Source organism: Parasteatoda tepidariorum, chromosome 7 (assembly GCF_982258835.1).
Source record: "Parasteatoda tepidariorum strain Cologne lab strain chromosome 7, Ptep-v5.0, whole genome shotgun sequence".
NCBI classification, from domain to species: Eukaryota; Metazoa; Arthropoda; class Arachnida; order Araneae; family Theridiidae; genus Parasteatoda; species Parasteatoda tepidariorum.
The window spans coordinates 34,297,356-34,321,225 of record NC_141761.1 but is presented as its reverse complement, the minus strand read 5'-3'; the positions used below and the strand labels follow the sequence as shown (position 1 = coordinate 34,321,225).

Here is a 23,870-nt window from a genome sequence, read left to right as displayed (position 1 = left end):
GGTAGTTAAATTTTGTATCTATTTTTTCAGATTAAAGTGAAAAAATTTGAGATTCATTGATTTATGTATAACTATTTAAATTACACAGTTCAAGAAAGTTAGAAATAATAATAATTAGTTGAAATAATTTCTTTCTATTAAATTATTACCAATATACTCAAAGAATATTAGTATTATTTCTTACACTTCTAAAATAAGTAAGAAAACATGTCTCCCTTCAAAATTCAGATTAATGATAAAAACAAATTAACACATTTTTTTCCTCAACTGACTTTTTGGCACATTTTCAGATGAAAAATTAGACAAAAATCTTGGCACTCTTCATTTTAATTTTTTTTTTGTTAATAAGACTGGAAGATAAAGGTAAACTGTATAAATGACGGTTTTGACAAATTCTTAAATGATTTGGTTACAATAATTATTCGGAGTAAAGTACATATTTAAATGTTACTGCAGAAGTTAAAACAAATAACAAAGGTATATAATATTTTTTTAAAAGTTTAGATTATAAAAACAAATACCAAGTTTTATTATTTCAAAAATTAGTTTTAAGTATTATGGTTAGGTATGGAATTTTGACATGAGGGATTCGACTTAGGAACTTATTTTTGATTAACTAATTAATGGTATAATTTGGTTAATTAATGACTAATTAACAAATTAGATTCATTTGTACATAATTATTCAAAAATATGATATGAATTATCAAGATCAAACTCACATTCCATAGTTATTTGTACAATAGCACTCTTCAATAATTTTAGATAATTTACAATTGTCCAATGATAACAGCAGAAATGTACATTCGAAGATAAATCTGAAGATTTTCAAAGCAATCCAATATTCTAGATAATTTATAATTTTTCAATGTTAACTGTAGAAATGTACATTTGAAATTGTTTTGAAAATTTCATAAATAGTACAATATTTTTTAGCAATACATAATTTTGAAAATGATAAGAGTATATAATACTATTAACTTCTTTGGCCAGATTCGAAGTACCTAAAATCTGTGCGCTGTATGCCAACAGCATAGTTATTAAATATAAATATCAAAGTATATTAATGTGAAAAAAACAACAAATAATAAACTAAGTTAACTAAAATAACAAACAAACAATCATTTTAAATAAAACGATAACAAAGTATAAAAGTAAAAAATATCACAATTCTAATCACATAGTATAAGTAATTTGAGTAAAAAAAGTTGAACTAACAATCTACAAGTACACATTAAGTTACAAAATATAAGGTAAAAGATTTATGTATAAACAAATAAAAACTATTTCTCTTCAGAAGGACTTTTAGGTTTCGAGCGAGATATGCGAGGTTCAATACTCAACAGTCTTGACTCTAAGGCAGCTTGTTGACTTCGGCGGACAAAGGAATCCTTGTCTAATCTCTGTCGAATAAGGTCACGTAAATCAGACGCTGCCATAGCCAACTGGCGAGACTGAAAATACGACAAAAAATACTGCTTCAACAAATGCAAAGTACAAACAATTGAGATAGTGAACAAGTGATTTTATACTTTCGTTAATATTCAATGTTTCAAGAGAGTTTAGAATGAAATTTTTTAATAAAAAAAAAACAATGAATTATTTGTCGCTGCCATAGCCAACTGGCTATCAGACGCTGCCATAGCCAACTGGCGAGACTGAAAATAAGACAAAAAATACTGCTTCAACAAATGCAAAGTACAAACAATTGAGATAGTGAACAAGTGATTTTATACTTTCGTTAATATTCAATGTTTCAAGAGAGTTTAGAATGAAATTTTTTAATAAAAAAAAAACAATGAATTATTTGTCGCTGCCATAGCCAACTGGCTATCAGACGCTGCCATAGCCAACTGGCGAGACTGAAAATAAGACAAAAAATACTGCTTCAACAAATGCAAAGTACAAACAATTGAGATAGTGAACAAGTGATTTTATACTTTCGTTAATATTCAATGTTTCAAGAGAGTTTAGAGTGAAATTTTTTAATAAAAAAAAAACAATGAATTATTTGTTTAAAGAAATGAGATTTTGGCATGGTAGGTTTATTAATTTTTAAATTTATTTCATTTAACAAAATGCGACAAAAAATAATGTTTCACAGCACAAACAATTGAGATAGTGAACAAGTGATTTTATACTTTCGCTAATATTCAATGTTTCAAAAGAGTTTAAAATGAAATTTTTTAATAAAAAAAAAACAAACACTGAATTCCTTGTTTAAAGAAATGGGATTTTGGCATTGTAGGTTTATTAATTTTTAAATTTATTTCATTTAACAGTAGTGCTGTTATTTTTATACAAGGTTATATTTATTTCTTTTTATTTTACTACTGCACTAATGTTTTTCTTTAAAAAGAAAAATAACCGACAAACTTTCAGCGGCCTCATTAAAAATTACTCAGTAAACTGTCGGGTTCGAAACAATTGTATTAAATTTAACTGAGGCAAATAACCTTTAATAAACTAACATTTTGTTGAAAATAATGATTTAGTGCTAATAAAAGTTGTTTCCAATAAAGTTAAGTTTCAACACTATAAAGATATAAAATATTGATAAATTTTATAAGCATTCTATAATTACTTGTTCTATGCACGAATTCTTTTCTTCCTTAAATGCTTTACACCGTTCATCTTTCATACGAAGTTTTTCCATCATTTCTTGCAGTTTTGCATAATCTTCAGCTTCAATTCTTAAAGTGGAAGAATATTATATTATACAGAAATATGCTTTTAATTAGACCAAAAAATTTAAAACACAACTTTTAAGGACAAACCAATTTATCTCTACTTTTTAAAATTGTTTTTGAATGTTAGGGAGGATATACAAAAGTATATCCATAAAGACCACCTTTAATATATACATATATATTAAATCTCTTATATACTGTTGAAATTAAAATTATAAAGCATTAAAAAATATTGTAAGTTTCCTAGTTAAAAAATAAAGTATCACTATTCAAAGTTCAAAAACACTTCTAAGCATTCAAATTTGAAAACTGAGGGCCTTTAGTACACAGTAAATTTTTAACAGTTGTTAAAAGGTTGCATAATTGAAACTAAATTTTGTTAGTAATAAACTTTTCAAGTGATGAGCGCCTGAGCAAAATTATACTGTAACTTCCCTGCTACATACTAATTTCTAATTGAATAATAACAGGAAACTGGTTTTTTGATGCTGGAAAGTCCACAGCTGAGAGTTTGAAAAAGGTTGGAACTAACACTCAGAGGTCTAATAGTAATAACTAAATGGTGGTTTAGGTTAAGCTACAATAATAACTAAAATTAAAATAAATGAAAAAAAAAGCAATAAATTAGGAATAAAATAGAAAATATGAATATTACAATTTTGATATTTTAAGTTAAATAAAGTGACATATTACTTCTGCATATTCTTTTTGTGTTCTTCTTCCTTAGAAAGCCTATCTTGCATGGCTTTCAGACGTTTTTGTTGAACAGTTTGAGCAACTTTCTCAGCTGCTCTCATGTTAGCAACTTCTTGGTAGCAAATAACTTGGTGCTGCCACTGTTCCATAGCTTTGTCCATTTCCTGTTGATTTGATTTAACTTGTTTTAATTTCTCCTGGAATTCATCCCTGTAATATATAGAGATAATAATACTTTATTAATGACTCAAACTCTTGAAATTGTTCTAAAAAATGAAAAGCTGTCAGAAAATGATTTTTATCTAGTCTCAATTTGTATTTAAATTTTTGATAATAAAAACTAGATAAGCTAACCCACAAGTATTTCATCAAACATGTAAAATGATCAGCATTTTTATAAGCTACGGACAAACGGTACACCAAAATGGACTGTGGTTGAATGAATTGCGAAATCGTTGAATAACAAAAATGTGAAAATCATGCTTTTTACATAATTTGTGATGAAAATCGACATGCTAAAGAAAAAATCTCTGGAAAAAGAGGAAAATCAAGCAATTTTTAAAAGCACCTTTAAGGGCTTTCAAAAAACAAAACTCGAAAATAACTTTTTAAAAACACTACCCACCCTGTTGATCTTGTCTAATTTGGGTGTGGGGATTTCATATCTGAAATTAGTTTTGCTCCAGAAGCTACAGAGTTTTAGGTGACATTTTAAGTCAATATTTTGTCAAAATGTACAAGTTTAAGAACATTATAAATAACAAGGGTTAGGCAAATGCTGCAGCAATCATCTAGGGGAGTGGTGTCACATCATCAGGATTAAAACTATATATAGAAACCTTGTTCAGAAGCACAAAAAAATTTCATGCGATGTGTGATGACATTTTCAGGCGAGGGATTTTATGCAGTTTTGATTCTGATTCTCTAACTTCCTTAGAAGTTTGTTGCAACATTTACTCAACCCCCTGTTATATATAACATATTTAAGCTTGTACTTCTCGACAAAAATAGACTAAAAATGTCATTCAGAAAAAACTGTAGCTTTGAGAGAAAAACCGAATGCAGATTTTAAATCAACAATATACTAAGGTATCATAAATCTGTTAAAAAATCTCATGCAACAGAAAAAAAAATTAGTTCCCCAGTATAATCAGCAGTTTGTACTTCATTATAAACATGCAATGCAAATAAAACAGAAAAAAAAAACCTGAGCTTCTCCTAGACTTAAGCTTTTTTTCTTTTATTCAATATTTAAAATAAAATAATAACTTGATGCTTTTATAACTCTTTTACATAACTAACAAAAACGATTGCTTAAGTTATACATACAGATCAATTGAACAGTAAAACACATTGCAAAAGACAAGAAAAATGAACTTAGTCCAAACTAGAGTTACAATTTAACTTACAGCCCTTTATTATTATTTATTACTTTATAATTTTATTATGTTTTCTCTTACTTACTCTTTTGATATTCGAGATATCGAAAATTCAAATTATCCAAAATTGCATGTTATCGATGGTAGAATAAAGAAAAATGCTCTTTACATACCTTATTTACTATTCCATATTTATTTTAAAAACACTTTTTACACTTTCATTTAAAAAAAGATTCAATTGTTGTTTGCTTTAGAGATGTGTAAGAAAGTTTGTCTATACTTTCTAAGTGGACTATAGCTTTAAATGTATCCTCTGACATATTCGGCTGCCTCTCAATAAATCTCCTTACAGTGTATACTGCAGAAAGTGCTGGTTTGTTAGTAACATTGGGTGGTAAATCTTCGATTTCCTCATCCTCTTCTTCTGATAGTTCACAAGAAGCTTTCGCTTGAGCGATGATATCATTGTCATCCCACTGACCACACACTGTTACTGCTTCATCTACGTTTACAAAGTCATGAAATTCCATGTCATCAAGCTTCATGAGTCCGGTCAATCTGTTCCAATCATTTTCGGTGTAGTTTACAGAAGAATTAACGATATTGATTGTTTGACTACCTTCGTGATCTTCAATGAATCTAGACTTCTTGGTACCATTCATTATCCTAGAGGAAGACACATCATTCCATGCCTTGTCAGTCATTCTTCTTCTTATTTTTTTGGGGGGAATATTTTTTTAATTTTAGAAAAAAAATCTACACTATTTATGGAAAAAAATTCAAGTTTTCGAGGGATTGGAAAAAAAAAATTCGTGAAATCAAGTTTTTTTAACATTGAGTGCATAGGAAATTTGAATAGAATTTTTTCCCCCGAAGAGATATCGAAAAATTCGTGAAATCGAGGTTCGAGTTAGCAAGGTTTGACTGTATATGTATAAATAAATAATTGTAAACATATTCTTTTTTCAACAAATAGTAATAGACTAGTTACTTCAAATAAAAAATTATGAAAGAAAGTTTTAATTGTAAAATTATGATCACTACACTAATTTAAAAAAATGATTAAAAAAAACGATAATATAATAGAATCCACACATGGAAATAACTAACACTAAACAAAAACAACTATTGAAAGAGAGAGATTTCTGAATCATCCAACAAAAATTTATCACAGGAATCTAAGAGATTAAAAACGAGAAATAACAAACTGGACACCCACGCACTTCGCTTCAGCATATTTTCTCGCTTATGAATTATTTCTAATCTCCTTTTCTTAACCTGTTCCTGTTTCTGCTGAATCTCTTTCAGCTTCTGCTCAGCTTCGTAACGAGACAGTCTGTCGGAAGCATAGTTTCTTTTAGGAGTTAGTGGATCTTCTTGCGATTTGGTTTGATTTCTTGCTACCTGTCATAGATGAAATAAATTTAGAACAAAATAAAATGGTCAAAAACATTTTTTTCAAATACTGAAAGCATATAAAGTGATTAGTGTGGTTTATTTATACATACATGAGGTGCAAAAATTAAGGGGCAGGACTAGTCTTGGTGTGTTGAGGAAGTATTTTTGGCAATGATATTATTCTTCATGTAAAATGGTGTTTCATTTTTTTCTTGTTTGAATCTATTTCTCTTTCTTGTTAAATATTTTTAAAGCTAGTCACTCCTTCCCCTCTAACTTTTCCAAAATTTGATTCCCTCCTTTTTTTGCATTTTATGAAAGCTGTGTTATTTAGAGAACTTAGAAAATTGATTTTACAAAATTCAAATATTGGAAAAACAATACTATAATGTGTAGCATGCAACACAAACAAATTTGTAAACTTCAAATACATTTATCAGAAAATGCGACTTTTAACATCATTAAAAATTTCAACATGTATAGGTAAAATCAAAACAATAAAAACATATGCATCAAAATCATATCAATATTAGCAGATCTTTGTCTTTGGCAATCTGCTATATTTACTATATATTGTTACATGAGACACTTGTACATTCAAAGTAAAACCTGCATTTAAGAGAATACATTTTCAAGAAATTTTAAAGAAAAAAATAAAGATGAAGGTATATTGGATAGTAGCTACACTCTTTTTTAATTATGTAATTATGGAGTAAATTTTTCATATTAACCCAAATTGTAAAATTCATCTTACCCAAATTGGAAAAATATAATGGAAAAAAAGGCACTGTCAAAAAAAAAAAGAAAAAAAAAAGAGATACTAGACTTGCTATTTATAAAATCTTTCTACATTTCTGTAGTAATTGGCAAAGCTGTGTTACCAGAATTGTATTTTTTAAAAAAACATTTAAGGTTATGAATATTTCAAAATTGCTTTAGGTTTTAAAACTGAAAATTAAAAGAATTATAAAATAGTATTAATACAGTCTATAACTTGGGATAAATAACAATGAGAAAGAGACACCAATTTATAAACTAGAAGATACCAATTATCTAACCAACAAATAAATGGAATGGAAGAAAAAGTAAACTGCAAGTTTAAATTTAATGACTAATTCTTTACCAGTATTCAAAATAATTATAAGATTAATCTTTAAAAACAACAGACCAAAATTATAACTAAAAAGAATAAAACATCAATACAATTAAATAAAAATAACTTTATTAAAACAAATGCAAAAAAAAATAGGTATGAAAAAATAATAAATAAGTTTTCAATAAATAGTTATAAAAAAAATAATGAATATAGGTTTTCAATAAATAAGCATAGCAAAATCAATAGATTAATTTTCTATAAACTACGTGTAAGAAAATTAGCAAACAAGTTATCTAAAGAGATTTATTTAAATTCTATTTCCATAATAAATTAATTCCTCAAGAACAGAATGTTTTTAATGTACTTATTTATAAATCTTTAATTCAAAACTAGTTACAGTAAAGTCAAAATTTTTTTTAAATATTGAAAACTTAGTATTTTTGAAAATTTATATTTTTAATTTATAAATATATATTCATTTTGGATTATAATGTGGAAACACATTTGAATTATTTTTAGTGTAAAACCAGTATGCTAGATAAACATAAAACTGACAGTTACAATAACTTATTAGGTATTCTTTACACTTAAATTTCAATATTTTTTTAAAAATTAAATATGAAGCTTGACACAGCAAGCAGAATAAATATCTTCAAAATAAAAATTCATTATGATGCAATAATAATGATGTTCGATAATTTAAGTACATTATTCGGATGCATTGTTGATATGCAATTTCTAAAAGCAACAAATCAATTTAGGCTTACTTTTTAAATACATAAAATATTTTGTAATACATAAATTGTGTCTTAGTAGAAAAAAATAACTGCGAAATAAAAGTTTGTTTTAAAATTGCTGAATTAGTGAGCTAATTTTAACATGTACACAGCTAACAAAAAGTTAAGAACATAAAATAAAACATGTTTCACAGTGGGAATATAATTGCTAACTAAAACATATCACGACATATTTTGTTAAAAACACAAATGCGTAGTATAAATTTACAGTATAACTTACAATAAATGTTTTTCTTTCACATTAATTAAATCACATAGCGTAAATTTGAAGTAAACAGATAATGTAATTACTATACCTTTCGGAAGTTACTATACTTACCTTTAAGCATTACCAAGACTATGATAGCTTGTTTCTAGTGGTTTTATGAAAAAAAGTTTTTTATGGCTCTATTTATTGACTTTTTTAAATTAAAAATAATTTATATTGAATATAGCACTTATATTGAATACCTTTAATTAAAATATAAAACTTTAATTAAATAATCTACGATAAATCAATAACACCTATAATTACTACTATTGTTATCAATATAATCTGTATGAGTTTGTTATTTCGTTGTTTAACAAGATTAAAAACAATAATGCTAATTATTGTTTTGCAGTTGCAGAACATTATACATAGCTACTTTAATACAAATAAAATGTATAAGAGGAAGATTACTCACAGGATAATCTGCAAAAAGAAAATGAGGATGAAAATTTTTGAGTGAATCCTCTGATAAGTCATAATGGCAGGATTCTTGATCTTCAAAATGATCCAAGTAATCAAATTTTAACCAACCTAAATGTCTTGACATCATTATATGAATTATATGACACGATTAAATTTGTATTTAAGTCTTTCACAAAAACCTCAAAGAACGAGAAACACTTGCAATGGTTACCATCCTAGATCTAAATTACCAATGTTTCAGAAAGTTCACCTTTGATTTATCTTTTGTAGCGTCAATTATTCACCATTTTTATGTTATTCAATAGGTTTCAGACAACTGTCTTCCAGTAGATCTTAGTCAGTAGAACATAATATTTCTCTCAGATGCTTTATCTTCAGTAAATTTTAATACTATCTTGGAAACGTAACATTAATTATAACAAATAATATAATTTCCTTATAAATAGCAATTTTTTTTAAAATAAAATTATTTATAATTTGAATATAATTCCATTGTACTTTTCTAAAAGTATTTTTTAAAATTCAATAATGATACACCATTCTCTTAATAATTTTGAAAGAAATATCGATCAAGTTTCCAATCTTGAGCACAATATAGAAAAACCCAAGTTGATGAAAATTTCCTACTCTTCTACAGCACTATCCAATTCACCAATTAAGATTTTCCATGAAAATGATCATAATAAAAAAGGGAGTGAGTTTTTGGCATGCTGCCAAACACTTAATAGATATGATTCTAAAAGTGGGTATACTCCCAGGAGATCATCCATTGATTTGTGATGAGCATGCTCTAGTTGTTTTACTACCTTTCTTTGAACATTTATGCAAACACAAAAAGTTTTATCTGTTTGAATCATTAACATAATTAGATTTTAGCCAACCTAATTATGTTTGTCTATGAAACATTAAAGCAGAAATTTAGTGGAGGGTAAAAATCAATGAAAAAAATGTGTACAAAACAAAAATAACCTACAACCTACATGCTCTTCATATAAGTATGACAAAATAAAACTTTTCATTTTCTTTGCTTCCACAAATTTTTAATAGTTTTAAGAGAGACTCAAAATTTAATAAGCTCGACTGAATAGATCATAAATAGAATTGGATGACTGAACAGAGTATGATTATTCAAATATAAAGAGTTTTTTTTGGAATTATTGTTTTTAAAAATTCCATGCGTGTCTATCTCAAACAAGAGTTAAATATCAATAAGAATCAAGGCTAATAATATGGCTAAAATTAATTATTCAAATGTCCCTAGCTAATTAAATATAAAACTCAATATTTATTGAACTTATAGTAAATATTAAATTGGAGCAGCAATAAATATTAAACAGAAAAATGGTAGGTGGCTAAGGTATTTATCTTTTGTATCAAAGTTAGTAGCTTTGAAAACCACTTCATGCACTTCACTATAGTATTAAGTGAAATGATAATGTAGGACCAAGCTTACTGTTTATTCTAACTACATTATAATTTTCTTGTGTAACTACAATTTGAAAACTAGATATACCTTAACTATTTGCAATATTCTAATTATATGCATTGCAATTTTTTTAGCACATAAGGATGGGAACTAATCATAATAAATTACATGAAACAATTATCATTCACAAATATTCCTACTCTGAAAAGAGGCAATAGAAATTGGTTGAGATTTTTTTGAAAAATAAAATTTTAATCTTATTTTAAACCCACACATAAATTCTGCTCTGCTAATTATTATTTTTAAAATTTTTTTTATATCCATCGTTGAACAGTCGACCCAATTTTGGGTTTACGACTACTAATGTTCAAATCTGTAGCCTTGTAATTTTGAACCAATCCAGAAGACAAGGAAACTCCTAGATCAGTACCTCCAGAGGTATTAATTTGTTATGGGAACATGAAGGACTTTGCGACTCGACAGATTTAACGTGCATCAGTCACCATTTACTACATGGGAAGTCTTCAGTTGGTGGGTATCAAACCCACGAACTCTTGGACATGGGCCCACTGCCCTACCAACTAGGCTATCCCGGCAGCTTATTATTATTCAAAATATTAATTTGCTAACCCTATTGCTCATTTTTCACATAGATCCACAAAAAATAAAATTTAACAATAATCTTTACAGATACTGCTTAGTAAAAACTTTGGACATTAATTGAACTCTTTAAAGTTTAGTTCTTACAAATTATCTTATGGTTATTTATTCGACAAAATGCTAAAAAAATATTAAAAAAAAGGAAATAAGAGCAGCATTTAGAATGTTAAAATTGCGCTTTAAAGATATGAGATATTTTAAAAGATGTTTAAATTATGATGAGAAAAAAAATGCCTAAAACAGAATAGCTTTACTGGAATGAAAAAAATTCTTTATAAATCAGACAATTGGGACTGAACTAAGCCTAAGAAAGAGGAATAGAAGTTATAACACATAAATGAATTTATTAAGCTTAAATTATTTCATAAACTAAAATATTTCATTTATAGCACATAACATCCTTGCATGTGTGATATCAAAACACAAGAATAAAAATCATATCCCTCCTCATAAATGTAAAAAAGTATGTGAATTTAGCTTAAACTTAGATTTACCTTAAAGCTATGCCGCTTTTGAAAAATAGCCTTACTATCACTACTTGACATTTCTGAGGCTGCATAACGAGAACACAGGTGAGTTGGTGTGCTTTTCTCTGATGATATTTTCAAATGCTAAAAATTAAAAACTAACTTAAATATGAATTTTACAAAAAAAAACACTTAGAGAAGAATTTTTTTGGCTAACAAGATTAAGACAAGAAAAAACAAAGATAAAAAACGTTGGTGTAAATTTTTTCTAAAGATATTTTCAAATGCTAAAATTTAAAAATTAGCTTAAATATGGATTCAACAAAAACCAATTTAAAGTGTAGTAGAAGTTTCTTTTTGTGGCTAAAATAGAAAATCAATTATATATTGGCAATAATATTGGCCAGTTTCTTTGATAACACAACAGCAGCATAATGAAAATAAGAATGTTATACTAAATAACAAACAGAAGTAATTATATAGGTAACAAATGATGATAATAGGTGTTTTTATCAATTTATTTATATCCTTAGACAAAAATAAGTTAATAAAAAATAAAAATAAGTTAATCATTAAGAATATCTACACTTAAGAATTCTGGCATCCTCAAAACACTCATTTGGAACCTTTGACACTTTGGGATCTTAGATTACAAATTGCTTTAAATAAATTAATAAAAACTAAGCAAAATTAAAACATTTTTAAAAAATATTATATTACGTTCAAGTCAGATCATTTACTTAAAATAAAACTCTAAACTAAAGGTAAAAAAATACACAAGTAACAGCATTAAATTATACCATGATAGAATATGAAATTTACTTCAACAGAGCTACTCCTTTTTTGTTTTAAGGCAAAGTTTTTCCACCTTTCCATTTCAGCCTCTTCTTTCTTCTTGTCACGATCTTCTTTCTCTTTATCCCAGTTCTTCTGAGCTCTAGCCTTTCTATCCTCCTCTTCTTCCAGTTTTTCATATTTCTGCAGAATCACCTCAAGAATTTTCATATCCTATAAATTTTTATAATTACTAATATCTACTTAATTTAAAAAATTACTCAAATGCGATAAAAATGAAATAATTCAAAACTGAAAGAAATGACAAACATGAATTTAGCAGACAGACCTTGTTGTAATCAATTCTGATAATCAATGAGTCAGCAACATTTAATTATGTCCTCCATTATATTAAAAAAGAATTTTTTAAAATTAGATTTTAGAATATAAAATGCAATAAAAGTACAAAAAATTTTAATTTCTCAATAAAATAAGCTTTTTAAACACTCATTTGATATTTATATACAAGGACTATCTCACAAATCTGCATCAAATAAGAATTTTGTCACTATCACTTCATTCTATACATCAATTAAATAATCTCCATATATATTTAAGCTAGATTTTCAACATTTTGTGCAACACATAATAACCTAAATAATTGTTACAAGTTAAAAATTTACAGCTACATTTTTTGGCACGACGCCTGGTGGCTGAGCGGTAGCGTTTCGCGCTGTCGTGCACAGGTCCCTGGTTCGATCCTCGAGCCGGGCAAGGTTGACTCAGCCTTTCATCCCTTCTGTGGGTCGATAAATGAGTACCAAGCATGCTTGGGAACTAAACACTGGGGGTTCCGCATTCGGCTGACCACCTGACCGGAACATCTGCTCCTGCACCCCAGAGCCTAAGGTTAAGAAAACTGAGATGGACACAGTAGACCTTGGCCCCCTACGGGCTGTCGCGCCACTGAGTTTAGTTTGTTTTTTCGGCACAGGGTATTCAAAAACACTATTTTCCATTTGTATTTTATAATCGGTCCCTCAAACGCCTAAAAACTTTAAATTTCATTGATAAGTATGAAAAATTGCATAACCACTTCTAAAATGATTTTTTGAGAAAGGTACAAAAATGTGTTAGCATTATTTAGTTTAACCCCTGTAATCTGCACTTACAAAACAAATCAGGAACCCTACCATGAGCTCCATGGAATGAAATTCCATCTGGGAATGACGTCACGTTCCAACGGGAATTATTTTTCCCCACCACGAACACCTTGGAAAGAGTTTCTTGGCTGGAATTGGAATCGGTTTCATTCCAACCAGTCTCCGGCACCTGGAATCGTCGTTCCAAGGAGGGAATGATGAATTTTTAAGGACTAAATACGATATTTCGTCGATGAATCTCAACTTTTTTCTATTTCATAAGAGATGATAACAAAATTTCTAAAAGATAAACGTGCCCGAGCCATTTTCAAGACGGAAAACTAAAAATAATTATGCTCTCATTATATAATAATTGTTACTATTTCTATGTTATTATTACGAGACGTATTACTTGTCCAATATCTTTTTCTGAAGTTCCAATCATTTCTTTTTTTAATTTTCTTTCGATGAACTTTTAATTCAACAATATTTAACTTCCTTTCGAACGATAGTTCTTTATACTATACACCAATGGCAGCACATTTAAAAGAATTTTTTACAGGCATGATGCATTATAAAGTAAACAATTGATTTATAATAAGAAATACAAAAAAGAATAAAAACGTTTCAAAAAATATTTATGAAATTTGTATTTATTTCTTCTCTTACTCATTTTAAAAATTTTTATTCTCATTCTTCCATTAAAATAAAGCTGCGGAAGTAATTCCCTGAACTATAATTTTTAAGTATTTCATACGTAAAATGATTTTACAAATCACGAAAAAAATTTTACGCAGATCTAGAAATTAATTTCTTGTGAACATATTTATTTAACTATCAGTAAAAACAGTCACTTTTATAATGTAACAAATAAACCAAAGTAATAAGCAAAGTAGTAACTTTTTAGTCATTCATATTGTTACAATTTTAATTGAAAACTAATGAACTTTTCTGAAATTAAATTAATTTCAAAGTGATCAAGGTAAGCGTTAATGGTTTTGTCTGATAAAATTTGAATTCTTTCTGGAAATTAGTTTAGATTTAAAAACTAGTATAATTAGTAATCTATCTATTTGCAGTTCTCAGGCACGAAATTTTGAATCTTAATTCATTAAAATATGATCATTATTTTAAGAATTGTACTTTTTAAAAAATATTTAAAATAAATAATGAAACGTATTAAGGGATATATCAGAAATATTTATTATGAAAAAAGGATTTTATTTTATGAATTATACATGATAAATATGATAGTTTTTAATTAATAAAACTATATGTATAATAAATTGAATATTTCAAAGTGTTCGCAGTTCATGTTTTTTTAGTCTAATGAAAACAAAAAACATTATAAAAATAAAACAATAAGTAGTCAAAAATATTATCTAAATAGCAGAAGCTCGTTTCGTTTTACTCATGCTAATGCTGCCAAACTCAAAAAGAAAATCTAAAGTAAATTGTGTGATTGGTTAAATTTTAGCCACGCCCTGAGAGCGAGTTATCGTGGAATGTCTGATTCCAAGGGAGTGTTCATGGTACGGTATTGAGCATTCATGGAACCAAACTTTCCCAGTTTCACTTTCCTGCCGGGAATCTTCATTCCATTCCCGGTAGTTCATGGTAGGGCCCCAGTATTAGATCAAAAGTATTTTCAGGACAACGTTACAATAATAAAGTAAAGTAACAGATATCTCTTTAAATATAAAATTAACAGTAATAGTAAAAAGAGAAAACTACCTTAGGCGGTAGTCTCATTTTAGCTTTAGGAAATGTTTGAAGCTTGGCACATACAACTGGCGATGTAATGCGAACAAAGAGGTTACGTGAACCTTGATAATATGGAGAGCATGGAGTTGACCAACTGGTGGGCCTACCACTTCGATGAAGATTCTTCACAGAAGAACTTCGGGAACGCTGGAGTGAACCACTAGCATGATCTGCTGAAGCAGTTAGGATATCATCATGAGATTTTCTCCTCGTTGATAATTTGAATGATTGGGTTAATGTTCGATTACTTTGTGGGTCTAAAAGTGAATAAAAATATCATTAGAATTTCTAGATAAAATGAACATACAGTGAAACCTCGGTTAAGCGGAGACTCTTGGGACCGAAAAAATTCTCGGTTTACGAGAGTTGTCCGTTTATGGGAAGATTATCTCAATAATGAAGTTTAACACCATAAATTGTTTTCAGAATATTTGCAATGACTTATAAATGAATAAATAATCTAATAACTATCTATAAGGATATTTATTTAAATGTAATTTTTTTCTATACAAAAAGAATATATGGAAATTTTTTTTATATAAATACATAATTCTAGATGTAGCTACAGATAAATGAATATAATATTCTTATTAACACAGGTATTCAAGCTAGTCATATGATTCTAAATAGGAACTTTTAGTGCTCAGTCGGTTTCAATTATTAGGTTTACACCCCTAACACCTAACCATCGCTTGATAGGAAATGTGGTTAATACCTCTTTTAAAGTAAACCTGCCGCGATTAACAGAAGAAAAAAAAAGCAATGCATGCCTGTAAGGCACAAGAACCTATGGAGTTGATATATTCAAAATTGATCCATCAAGTGTCTGAATAAATGTTTCATTTATATGAACAACTCAAAGATTATTTCTGTTCTCTGCTTTTTACCCAGCTGTGTTAAATACAGCCTTCAAATTGACAGGAAAATGAAAAATATTTTAAGTGGGGTAGAAACATTGAGAGCACTCAAGACGTCATTTCAACTTGTGAGGTCTCATATCCTGCATAGTCCCGATGAAAAGATGCTGCTGTCCGAATTATTTCACATGAGCAGTATCATTTTCTCTCCTTTCTTTGCAAAGATAAGGCAAGGTGACAGGAGAAATACTGATTATTCAGTAGTGAAATAGCTTATCAATAATTTTAGTTATTGATAAAGCAAAAAATTTGCATGCTTTAAAAATGGATTAAAGTTGAATATTTTTTTTCTCGGAATGTAAAACAGAAATATTTATTTTTCAAATTTAGAAAAAAAAAATGGTGTCCGGTTTGAAGAAATAGAATATACCATTTCAGGGCAAAAATGACTGTCGGCATCCGCTCTGCAGAGATTGTACATAATGATTTTATTCATAGAAGATTCGTGGGAAATAAAAAATATGTCCGTATTGAGAGGTGTCCATTTTGTAGGAGTGTCCATAACATGATGTTTCACTGTACATAGAAAAAACAAAACATAACAGGCTCTTTTTGTCACCTTTCTTCTTAAATTGTCTATGTAGTTTATCACGACAACCTGGTGAAAGTGAGTGGGCACGCCGTTTAGTTGCACTTCTCCAGATAATAAATTCTCTCTCAGCTTGACACTTTTGTAATAAAACTAAAAGAGAAATTTTATTATTTTTAATTAAAGCCCTATACTACATTTCTTCCAATAACTACAGAATTTTTGTAGATTCATGAAATAGTTTTTCTAGTGGAGCAAAGTTAATGTATTAATATTTTAACAAACTAGAATTCAAAGAATTTTTCCATCACTACACATAAATAGTTTATAAATAAATAAACATACAAACACCCACACACACACACATATATATATATATATTAATCTAAAGAGAATATTAATATCCCAATTACATAAAAATTTAAAGTTTTAGTATGATATGAAACAAAGTAGTACAAATCTGCTAATTCTGAAATAATAAATGAAGCATTGAAAGATAATAAGTTTTGTTTCAAACAATTGGTTTATATTTCTGGCATATAAGAACAATGAATATCTAATTAACCCTAACTGCAACAAATTTTCAATCATTTACCATCTAAATCTAAAAAAAAAAGAAAAAATTTAAAATTTATTTACAGAAGGTTATAGAAAAGGTGTTGATATGTTTGCTTTCTCCATAAGTCTGTTCCTTTCATTCATACTTTGTAAACAAATTTAACAATCTATAAACTAGACTTGATGGAATGTAATAAGTTCAGATAAAAAAAAAGAGTATAGTAAATGATTACAATTAATATTATTTTTTTAAATGTTATTTTACTTTATTTATTTTGTGAAAATATTTTGGTTATGTGTTTAGATGTCCAGTCAAATTTGTAATACCAATGGTACCTTTTCCAATATTCACTTAAAAAACAATAACTAACCCTTTATATTAAAATACATATTAAATACCTACAGGAGGCATAATGATCAATAATTTTATTTCAATGTTAATTGAACAAAAACCAATATTTTTTTTGTCAAGACTTGAAATATAAATATTTATTAAAAAGTTCACATAAAGTTCTGAACTGTGCAATACAATAAAAGTCTAAATTCATGTAATAATAGTGTAAGCAAGATAATGAAATAACTACATCTGACAAATTTCATTTATCCTTCAAAACACAGGAATATTTTATCTGTAGTATTTAATAGGCCTGATACATATTTCAATATTTATGAAGCAAACAACTGTTAAAATAATGGGTGTGTTCTTGGCACAGAGCAGTGATTCTGCAAAACTTAGGACACTACAGCTCTTTTAGGACCTAGGACAGGGAGGGCGAACCAATGGCACGTGACACTATATTTTGGGCACACACCGATCACGAAGTTCACATGAAGCATAACAAAAATTAAATTAAAATTCACAAAAAAAAACAATTATCAACAAAAGAATTAACAATTAATGCCAAAAAAAAACAATTAATAACCGTAAAAACAAGCTAATAATAAGTGACCAGCAAAAAAAAATTAACAGTCTTGCTTAAGCTAACATCTTACAACCTAATATAAGTTATTTGCCATCGAATCTGCAATAACAGAAGTCACACTGATGTTACTTTAAGTTGAACTACGCGTATAACTGAGACATTGCAAAATGAATTTTTTTTTCATACTGAATAAAGAGTTTTGAGTTGACACTATTTTGTACAGTAGAGAACCGATTATCCGGAACGATCGGGACTATCGCTATTCCGGATAACTGATTTTTCCGGTTTTCTGAATCGCTACAAAAAGCCGTTTTTTTAGTGTTAAACCCAACTAAAAAAAAGAAAAATATTTGGAAATATTCTTAAAAATAAGAAAAAACAATGAGGTAATACACTAATGATTATTTCTGAAATGATGGTAAGGTAAACATCTTTCAAAAAAGAAACAAAAATCCTAAAATCTTATGAGGAAAATTTTTTTTAAAAAAAATTGCGGCAAAATGTATCGAATTTCGTTCCGGTTTTTTGGTTTTCCGGTTTTCTGATTTCCGGATAGCGGGTTCTGTAGTGTATTATTATTTTCCCAATAATCACGAAGTCAAAATTATTTAACCGCACGTCTATGACCTCATTAAGCAATTTTTTTGAGAAAATGGCACGTTGGTGCATAAAGGTTCGCCATCCCTGACCTAGGACTTCCAAAAGTTTTCAAAATAGCAAAACTCTACGTAAATTAAAGTCTTTAAATAACGTTTCAAAAAGTTCAAAAAATAAAAAAGAGAAAAAATATTTTAAAAAATTATTGGTGATATTAAGTAGATGATTAATTCTCTACCTTTTTTTTTTATCAAACTATCAATATGCACATTTATAAGGATCCAATCAATTGATAAACAAAACAAAGAATTTCAAAGCAAAGAAAAAGTTTTATACAAAATTAAATTTTTTATTTAAAACTGATCATATTTTTACACCAAGGAAACAAGCAATATAATATAAGCAACAATATAATTTGATACTCAACATTATTTTAATTTTTTTTCCATCTGTTATCATTACAAAAAAAATCTTTAAAAGTTAGACTTAATTCTGCAAAGATGAATCTGCTGGTTCGCTAGTCTTTTATTTTTTGATGCAAAATAACGCATACCAAAGGACATGTCATAACTTCTTTCACGTCCTCTCCATGATTCTCGGCAAATTTCATGTGCTATAGAACATAAGCGGAATCACTGATAGAGCCAGTAGAGTATGCTCTTCACCTTTTAAGTTGTACACATTTACTAAAAAACTCACTTTTAGAACAATCGAGTTAATATTTTTTATCTGACATCATAATCTTTTATTTAGCAATATCATTTGTTCAATATTTCAAAAATATTTAAAAACTATTCAAGAAGAAAAAATCATTATAATATTACGGATAAAAACCTTAACAAATAATAATATTTATCAATTTTAGAAACTCATTATTAGATTTGACTTAAAGTGATCTGCCTTTAAGACTTATAATTTTCCAATGCATCTTTCATATGAGTTTTCATTTCAAGTTTTTATTGTAAGTTACAATGACAAAATACAATCAGAGCTGTATTGTATAATATCTTTCATAACAAATAAAAATTAGTTCACAAAGAAACATTTTTTTTTTTTTAACATTTAATAATTTTAGTACATTTAAAGAGAGATATCACCAGTGTCAAACATTTAAACTAAATTGAATCCTTCACAATTGAAATAGCTTTAACTAATTGGAGTGTAATCCACATGTTCTGTATTAGAAGAACCTAAGTATATGAATAAACTAAATAAATTTTACATTTTTATTCCTTCTTACTAAATACATATACATATACTAAATACATCTACTATATAAAAAAGTATTTATCCTAAGCAAATGAATTAATTACAGATAAATATAAAGTAAAAATTACAAAAACAAATTACTTATTCTCTGCTGTTCAAACTCATCATAAAGTTTTACTATATCTTCCAAAGGTTTGTTAACATCAAGATCATCAGAAAATTCTGCTAATGACTTATGAAGAAGGTCAACAGGCTAGAAACAAAAACAAGAAAAAGGAATAACTATTACAGTTACAGCATGAAAAAGTTAAGAGTATGTTTACTACTAAACAGTTTTCTAGTGTTTAATATTTCCATACAAGAACAAGATATCAATTTTTTTTAATCAATCAAATGTCAAGTTTTCTGTCCTAGCAAATAATGTAGACTTTAAAATTAATTTGACACAATAAGTCCCAAAACCATACCCAGTTTTATATAATAAATGTGACTGAAATGAAGACCAAAGACATTTTTAAATCAAACCATCAAATATCAGGTTTTGCGCCCTTGCAAACGAAGTAGGATTTAGAACAGATTTAGCACAATAAGTCATAGAATCAGATCTAATTTTATATTTCTAATGCAAATTCATATGGTTTTATAAGCTTATGATAATTTGTTCTTAACAGGGTTGGCACAGTATTTACCATGTGAGGTTTTTACCATGGGTTTTAATGTTGATAAAAAAATTTCCGTTCTTCAGAAAAATTTCTTTTTTTTTCTATTTCTGAAAACATTCATAAAGACAGTATTGAAATAAGAATTTGGAGCATTGTTAAAATAGTACATATCATACTAAACATTGCAGAACAATATATGATCATTTTAAGAACTAGTGTTCTAAAATTTTTTGTAAGGGCAGGGTTTAAGCTGAGTCTAAAAATTCATTAGCAAAAAAGCTAAAATCTGAAAAAAAGTTTTAGCAAAATGCTAAAATGCCATTAGGCTTATAAAATTACTTTATATCAAACAAGTACTGTAAGTTATCTGACAAAGAATAGCTTAATGTACAAGAATATCAAAAAGAATACCTATAACAAAAAAAAAAAAAACACATTTATTATTTATCAAAACATTTTGGTTTATAATTAACAATCTTCCTTTCTTTCATGTTTGCCCATTTTACAAATGCTTCTTGAAAGTTAAATGCACTTTCAAGGCCCTCAATATTAATCATTAACAAATTGTTTACATGGTTGATTAACAACCTGTTTCGAATATTAGTTTTAATCAAATTAAGGCAGCTAAAGCCCCTTTCACAGTCAACAGTGTGCATTGGTATTGTTGCACAATACTCTATAACAGAAGTTATTAATGGGTACTGTTCAGACACATCATTGGTATATAAAAATAAAAGTAATTCATTAAATGACATGTTTTTACAGCGTTGCATTAAGATGTGTTTAAATAATCCCCATTCACAAAGTAATTCAGTTTCTGTAAACTGAAAATCTTTTCTGGGAGATTCCGAAAACAAATTGAAAATGCAACGGATTTCCTTTACACCATAATGCTGTAATTCTTCCGAACTATGGGGCATCCTGCTAGATATAAATATATTGAACATTTCGATTTTATCCAAATCTCCCAATCTATCAGTAATATTTTCAATGATACAGTTTAAAAAATTGTGCATCAAATTACGGAATCTTTCCCTCTGTTTCAGTCCATCTAAAATTATATGGCCCTGAAACTCAAATTTTTCACTTTCCTTCTTAGGCACATCATCTAAAAAACTCATATGAGTGCCGGTGCCATTTTTTATTTCTTCTAAACTTGAAACTTTCTTCTGAACATGGTTTTTCGCAGAAGCTTTTTTTTAAATGGAATTTAGTAAAATCCTTTAGCAAAAATGCGAAAATGCTTTGTTGAATTTTAGCATTTTTGAGGTGTCTTTTCGCATTTTGCGAAAAAAGCTACCGTAGCGGAAACCCTGTGTAAGGGTCTAAAATTTCTTCATATTCCTAATAAAAAAATATTGTCCTGATTTTTTTTTCTTGATTTTTTGTTATTATTATAGAGCATTATTATGACTCCTATAATACTGAATATAACAAGTGCATATTATGAGATCCTGTGCTAAATGGTTACATTAAATGTACAAAAACTGTATGTTCGTAACAAGTTAAAAATTACTAGCCTTCCGCTATTGCAACAATTTTTAAGCGAGCAATTTTACTGGAAAAAAAAGAGATAAATAAAAGACATTTAATAAATAAATTTCTGGCATCAATATAGAAAAATGAAAAACAAACATTTTGTTTTGTTCTTACAATCTTAACCCAAAATGTTTATTTTACAAACATATGTAGGCAACCACCAGCTACATTGTCTTAATTCCTGAAAGAAAAACATCTCTGCTGTTTTTGGAAATTCTATTGCTTACATCAAAAGAATGCACCTTTATTTATGTTGACCACAATCTATTATGCTGCCTATTTTTCATCTTATAGCTAAATATTGAGATCAACATTCAGTGTTATCAGTGAAGTCAAAAGATATTGAACTTCGTTTTATTTTTTCATTGCATACCACAAAAACTTATGTTTTTGCAATTTGTCATTAGTTATTAACTTGGTTGAGTTTTAATGCTAGTAGAAATGTAGTGTGTGGAAGAGAATACAGTACTAAATAAAAACTATAACATTGAGCAGTAAATGTGTGTAATTGCTTATATGACTTGTTATTTAAAAAAATTTTTTCTATCATCCAATCTTGTATTATATTTGTGACAATAAATTTAATTTTTAAAAATTATCAATAAATAATGTTTACACTAATTGAGTATCTATGTTATGATCTAAAATAGTGAAAGGTCCAAGTTTTTTTTTTTTTTTTTTGTTAATCTTTTCTGCAAATTTATTCTTAAATATGCAGATGCTGAAACTATATTAACTTAAATTATTTATTCTCATCAAGTTAAATAAAAAAATTTTAAGTTTAGTGACCACAAAATAATATGAGTTTTTCAGTAATCTAAATGTTAAAATATGATGGGAAGAAATAAAAATTTACTATAGAATGGGGTCATTCTGAAATTAAAATAAGTTTATTAAATTTTTGAAGTAAAATTTAAGTTTATCAGTTTTAATAAAGTTGATAAATTTATTTTTTCCCTAAGCAGACTATAAATTATAAGTTTTCAGATAGGTGTTCAGTTTTGTAAATTATAACTAAGTTAGTTTTTCTTCTTGCTCTGTTTTTTTTTTAAAGGAATATTGTCCTAAAATTGTGCTGATTTTGTCTAGTCTATATTTGGCCAAATATTCCTTACATCTGGTAACTACCATGCAAAATTGCGAAAAATAAATAAAAATCTAAATTTATATTTTTTTCTTGTTTACGTAGATTTTTTCTATAGCTAACAAAATATTAGTACATAAAATTGAATAAGCTAATTTTAACCTGCACAAGAGTTAAATAATGTGATCATATTAAAGAGTAGTGCACCTTCACGCCAACTCTGGAACAAGCTTCTAAAGATCGAGGACTTGTAAGCACATACTGACAAGATTGAGCATCAGGCGAGTCGTAATTATATAAATCAAGATTTAAAGAGAGATCATGTGGAGGAACAGGTGGTGAAGAAGCAGCTTTTTCATCCTTTTGCTTTATTGTGACATTTTCTAGAGAAACATCAGGTCCTTCCGACATGCTACTCGTCAATTTTGTCAACCATCAAACCTTATAATTAAAAAAAAAAATTAAAGTATAACACTGTTTGTGGAACAAATTTCATTAATTGGAAAAAATTTAAAATAAATAAAATATATATGTGATTGAAGTAATATAAATTTACTTCTTAGGTATTTCCATACCATTTTCTTAAACAATCTAATATTTTTTAATTCAAACGAATCTTCAGAACAAAATCTGATTAGTTATTGTTACATATAATTATTTACTATTATTTAACATTATTTACTACATTTTTCTCGGCTTTCACCGCATCAAATTAGCGCATCTCCATGAAAACAAAACTAAAACGCTAATAACCTCTAACTAAGATATGGTTTCTGATGTAGAATATTCCTCACCGAATGGGCCATTTTTGCTGTATTCTATTCACGCAACTCTGATCGTGGTCGATGGAGATGAAAACCTGATTGGTAAACTGACATAAAAACTCTCAAA

The 23,870-nt window shown here is 27.7% G+C and overlaps 1 protein-coding gene across 6 annotated transcripts; it reads right to left on the bottom strand.

Annotated features, from left to right (window-relative positions):
• Positions 1–404: 404 nt before the first annotated feature.
• LOC107457526 (uncharacterized) lies at positions 405–23,736 on the bottom strand. Of its 6 annotated transcripts, none has more exons than XM_016075690.4 (11): positions 23,555–23,736; positions 23,187–23,420; positions 19,836–19,947; positions 16,438–16,560; positions 14,932–15,218; positions 12,104–12,289; positions 11,309–11,425; positions 5,984–6,168; positions 3,383–3,595; positions 2,584–2,692; positions 405–1,453 (listed from the first exon to the last, which is right to left on the bottom strand). In XM_016075690.4, the coding sequence occupies exons 2-11, from the start codon at positions 23,388–23,390 to the stop codon at positions 1,283–1,285; spliced, it is 1,707 nt and encodes a 568-aa protein (XP_015931176.1). In that variant the 5' UTR covers positions 23,391–23,420; positions 23,555–23,736; the 3' UTR covers positions 405–1,282. The 6 variants fall into 6 exon arrangements, with proteins under 6 accessions (XP_015931176.1, XP_071039725.1, XP_015931177.1 ...); XM_071183624.2 differs by having other exon boundaries at positions 12,104–12,259; positions 23,555–23,733; XM_016075691.4 differs by having other exon boundaries at positions 23,536–23,712.
• Between the last annotated feature and the right edge of the window lie 134 nt (positions 23,737–23,870).

What these genes read in the sequence shown, in the direction of transcription:
- LOC107457526 (XM_016075690.4), bottom strand. Translation starts at nt 23,390, where the DNA reads ATGTCGGAAGGACCTGATGTTTCTCTAGAAAATGTCACAATAAAGCAA. An exon ending in AAATGAGACTACCGCCTAAG is followed by an intron (nt 12,290 to 14,931) that starts GTAGTTTTCTCT and finishes AAAAATTTATAG; the next exon opens with GATATGAAAATTCTTGAGGT. An exon ending in AAAGGAGTAGCTCTGTTGAA is followed by an intron (nt 11,426 to 12,103) that starts GTAAATTTCATA and finishes TTTAATTTTTAG; the next exon opens with CATTTGAAAATATCATCAGA.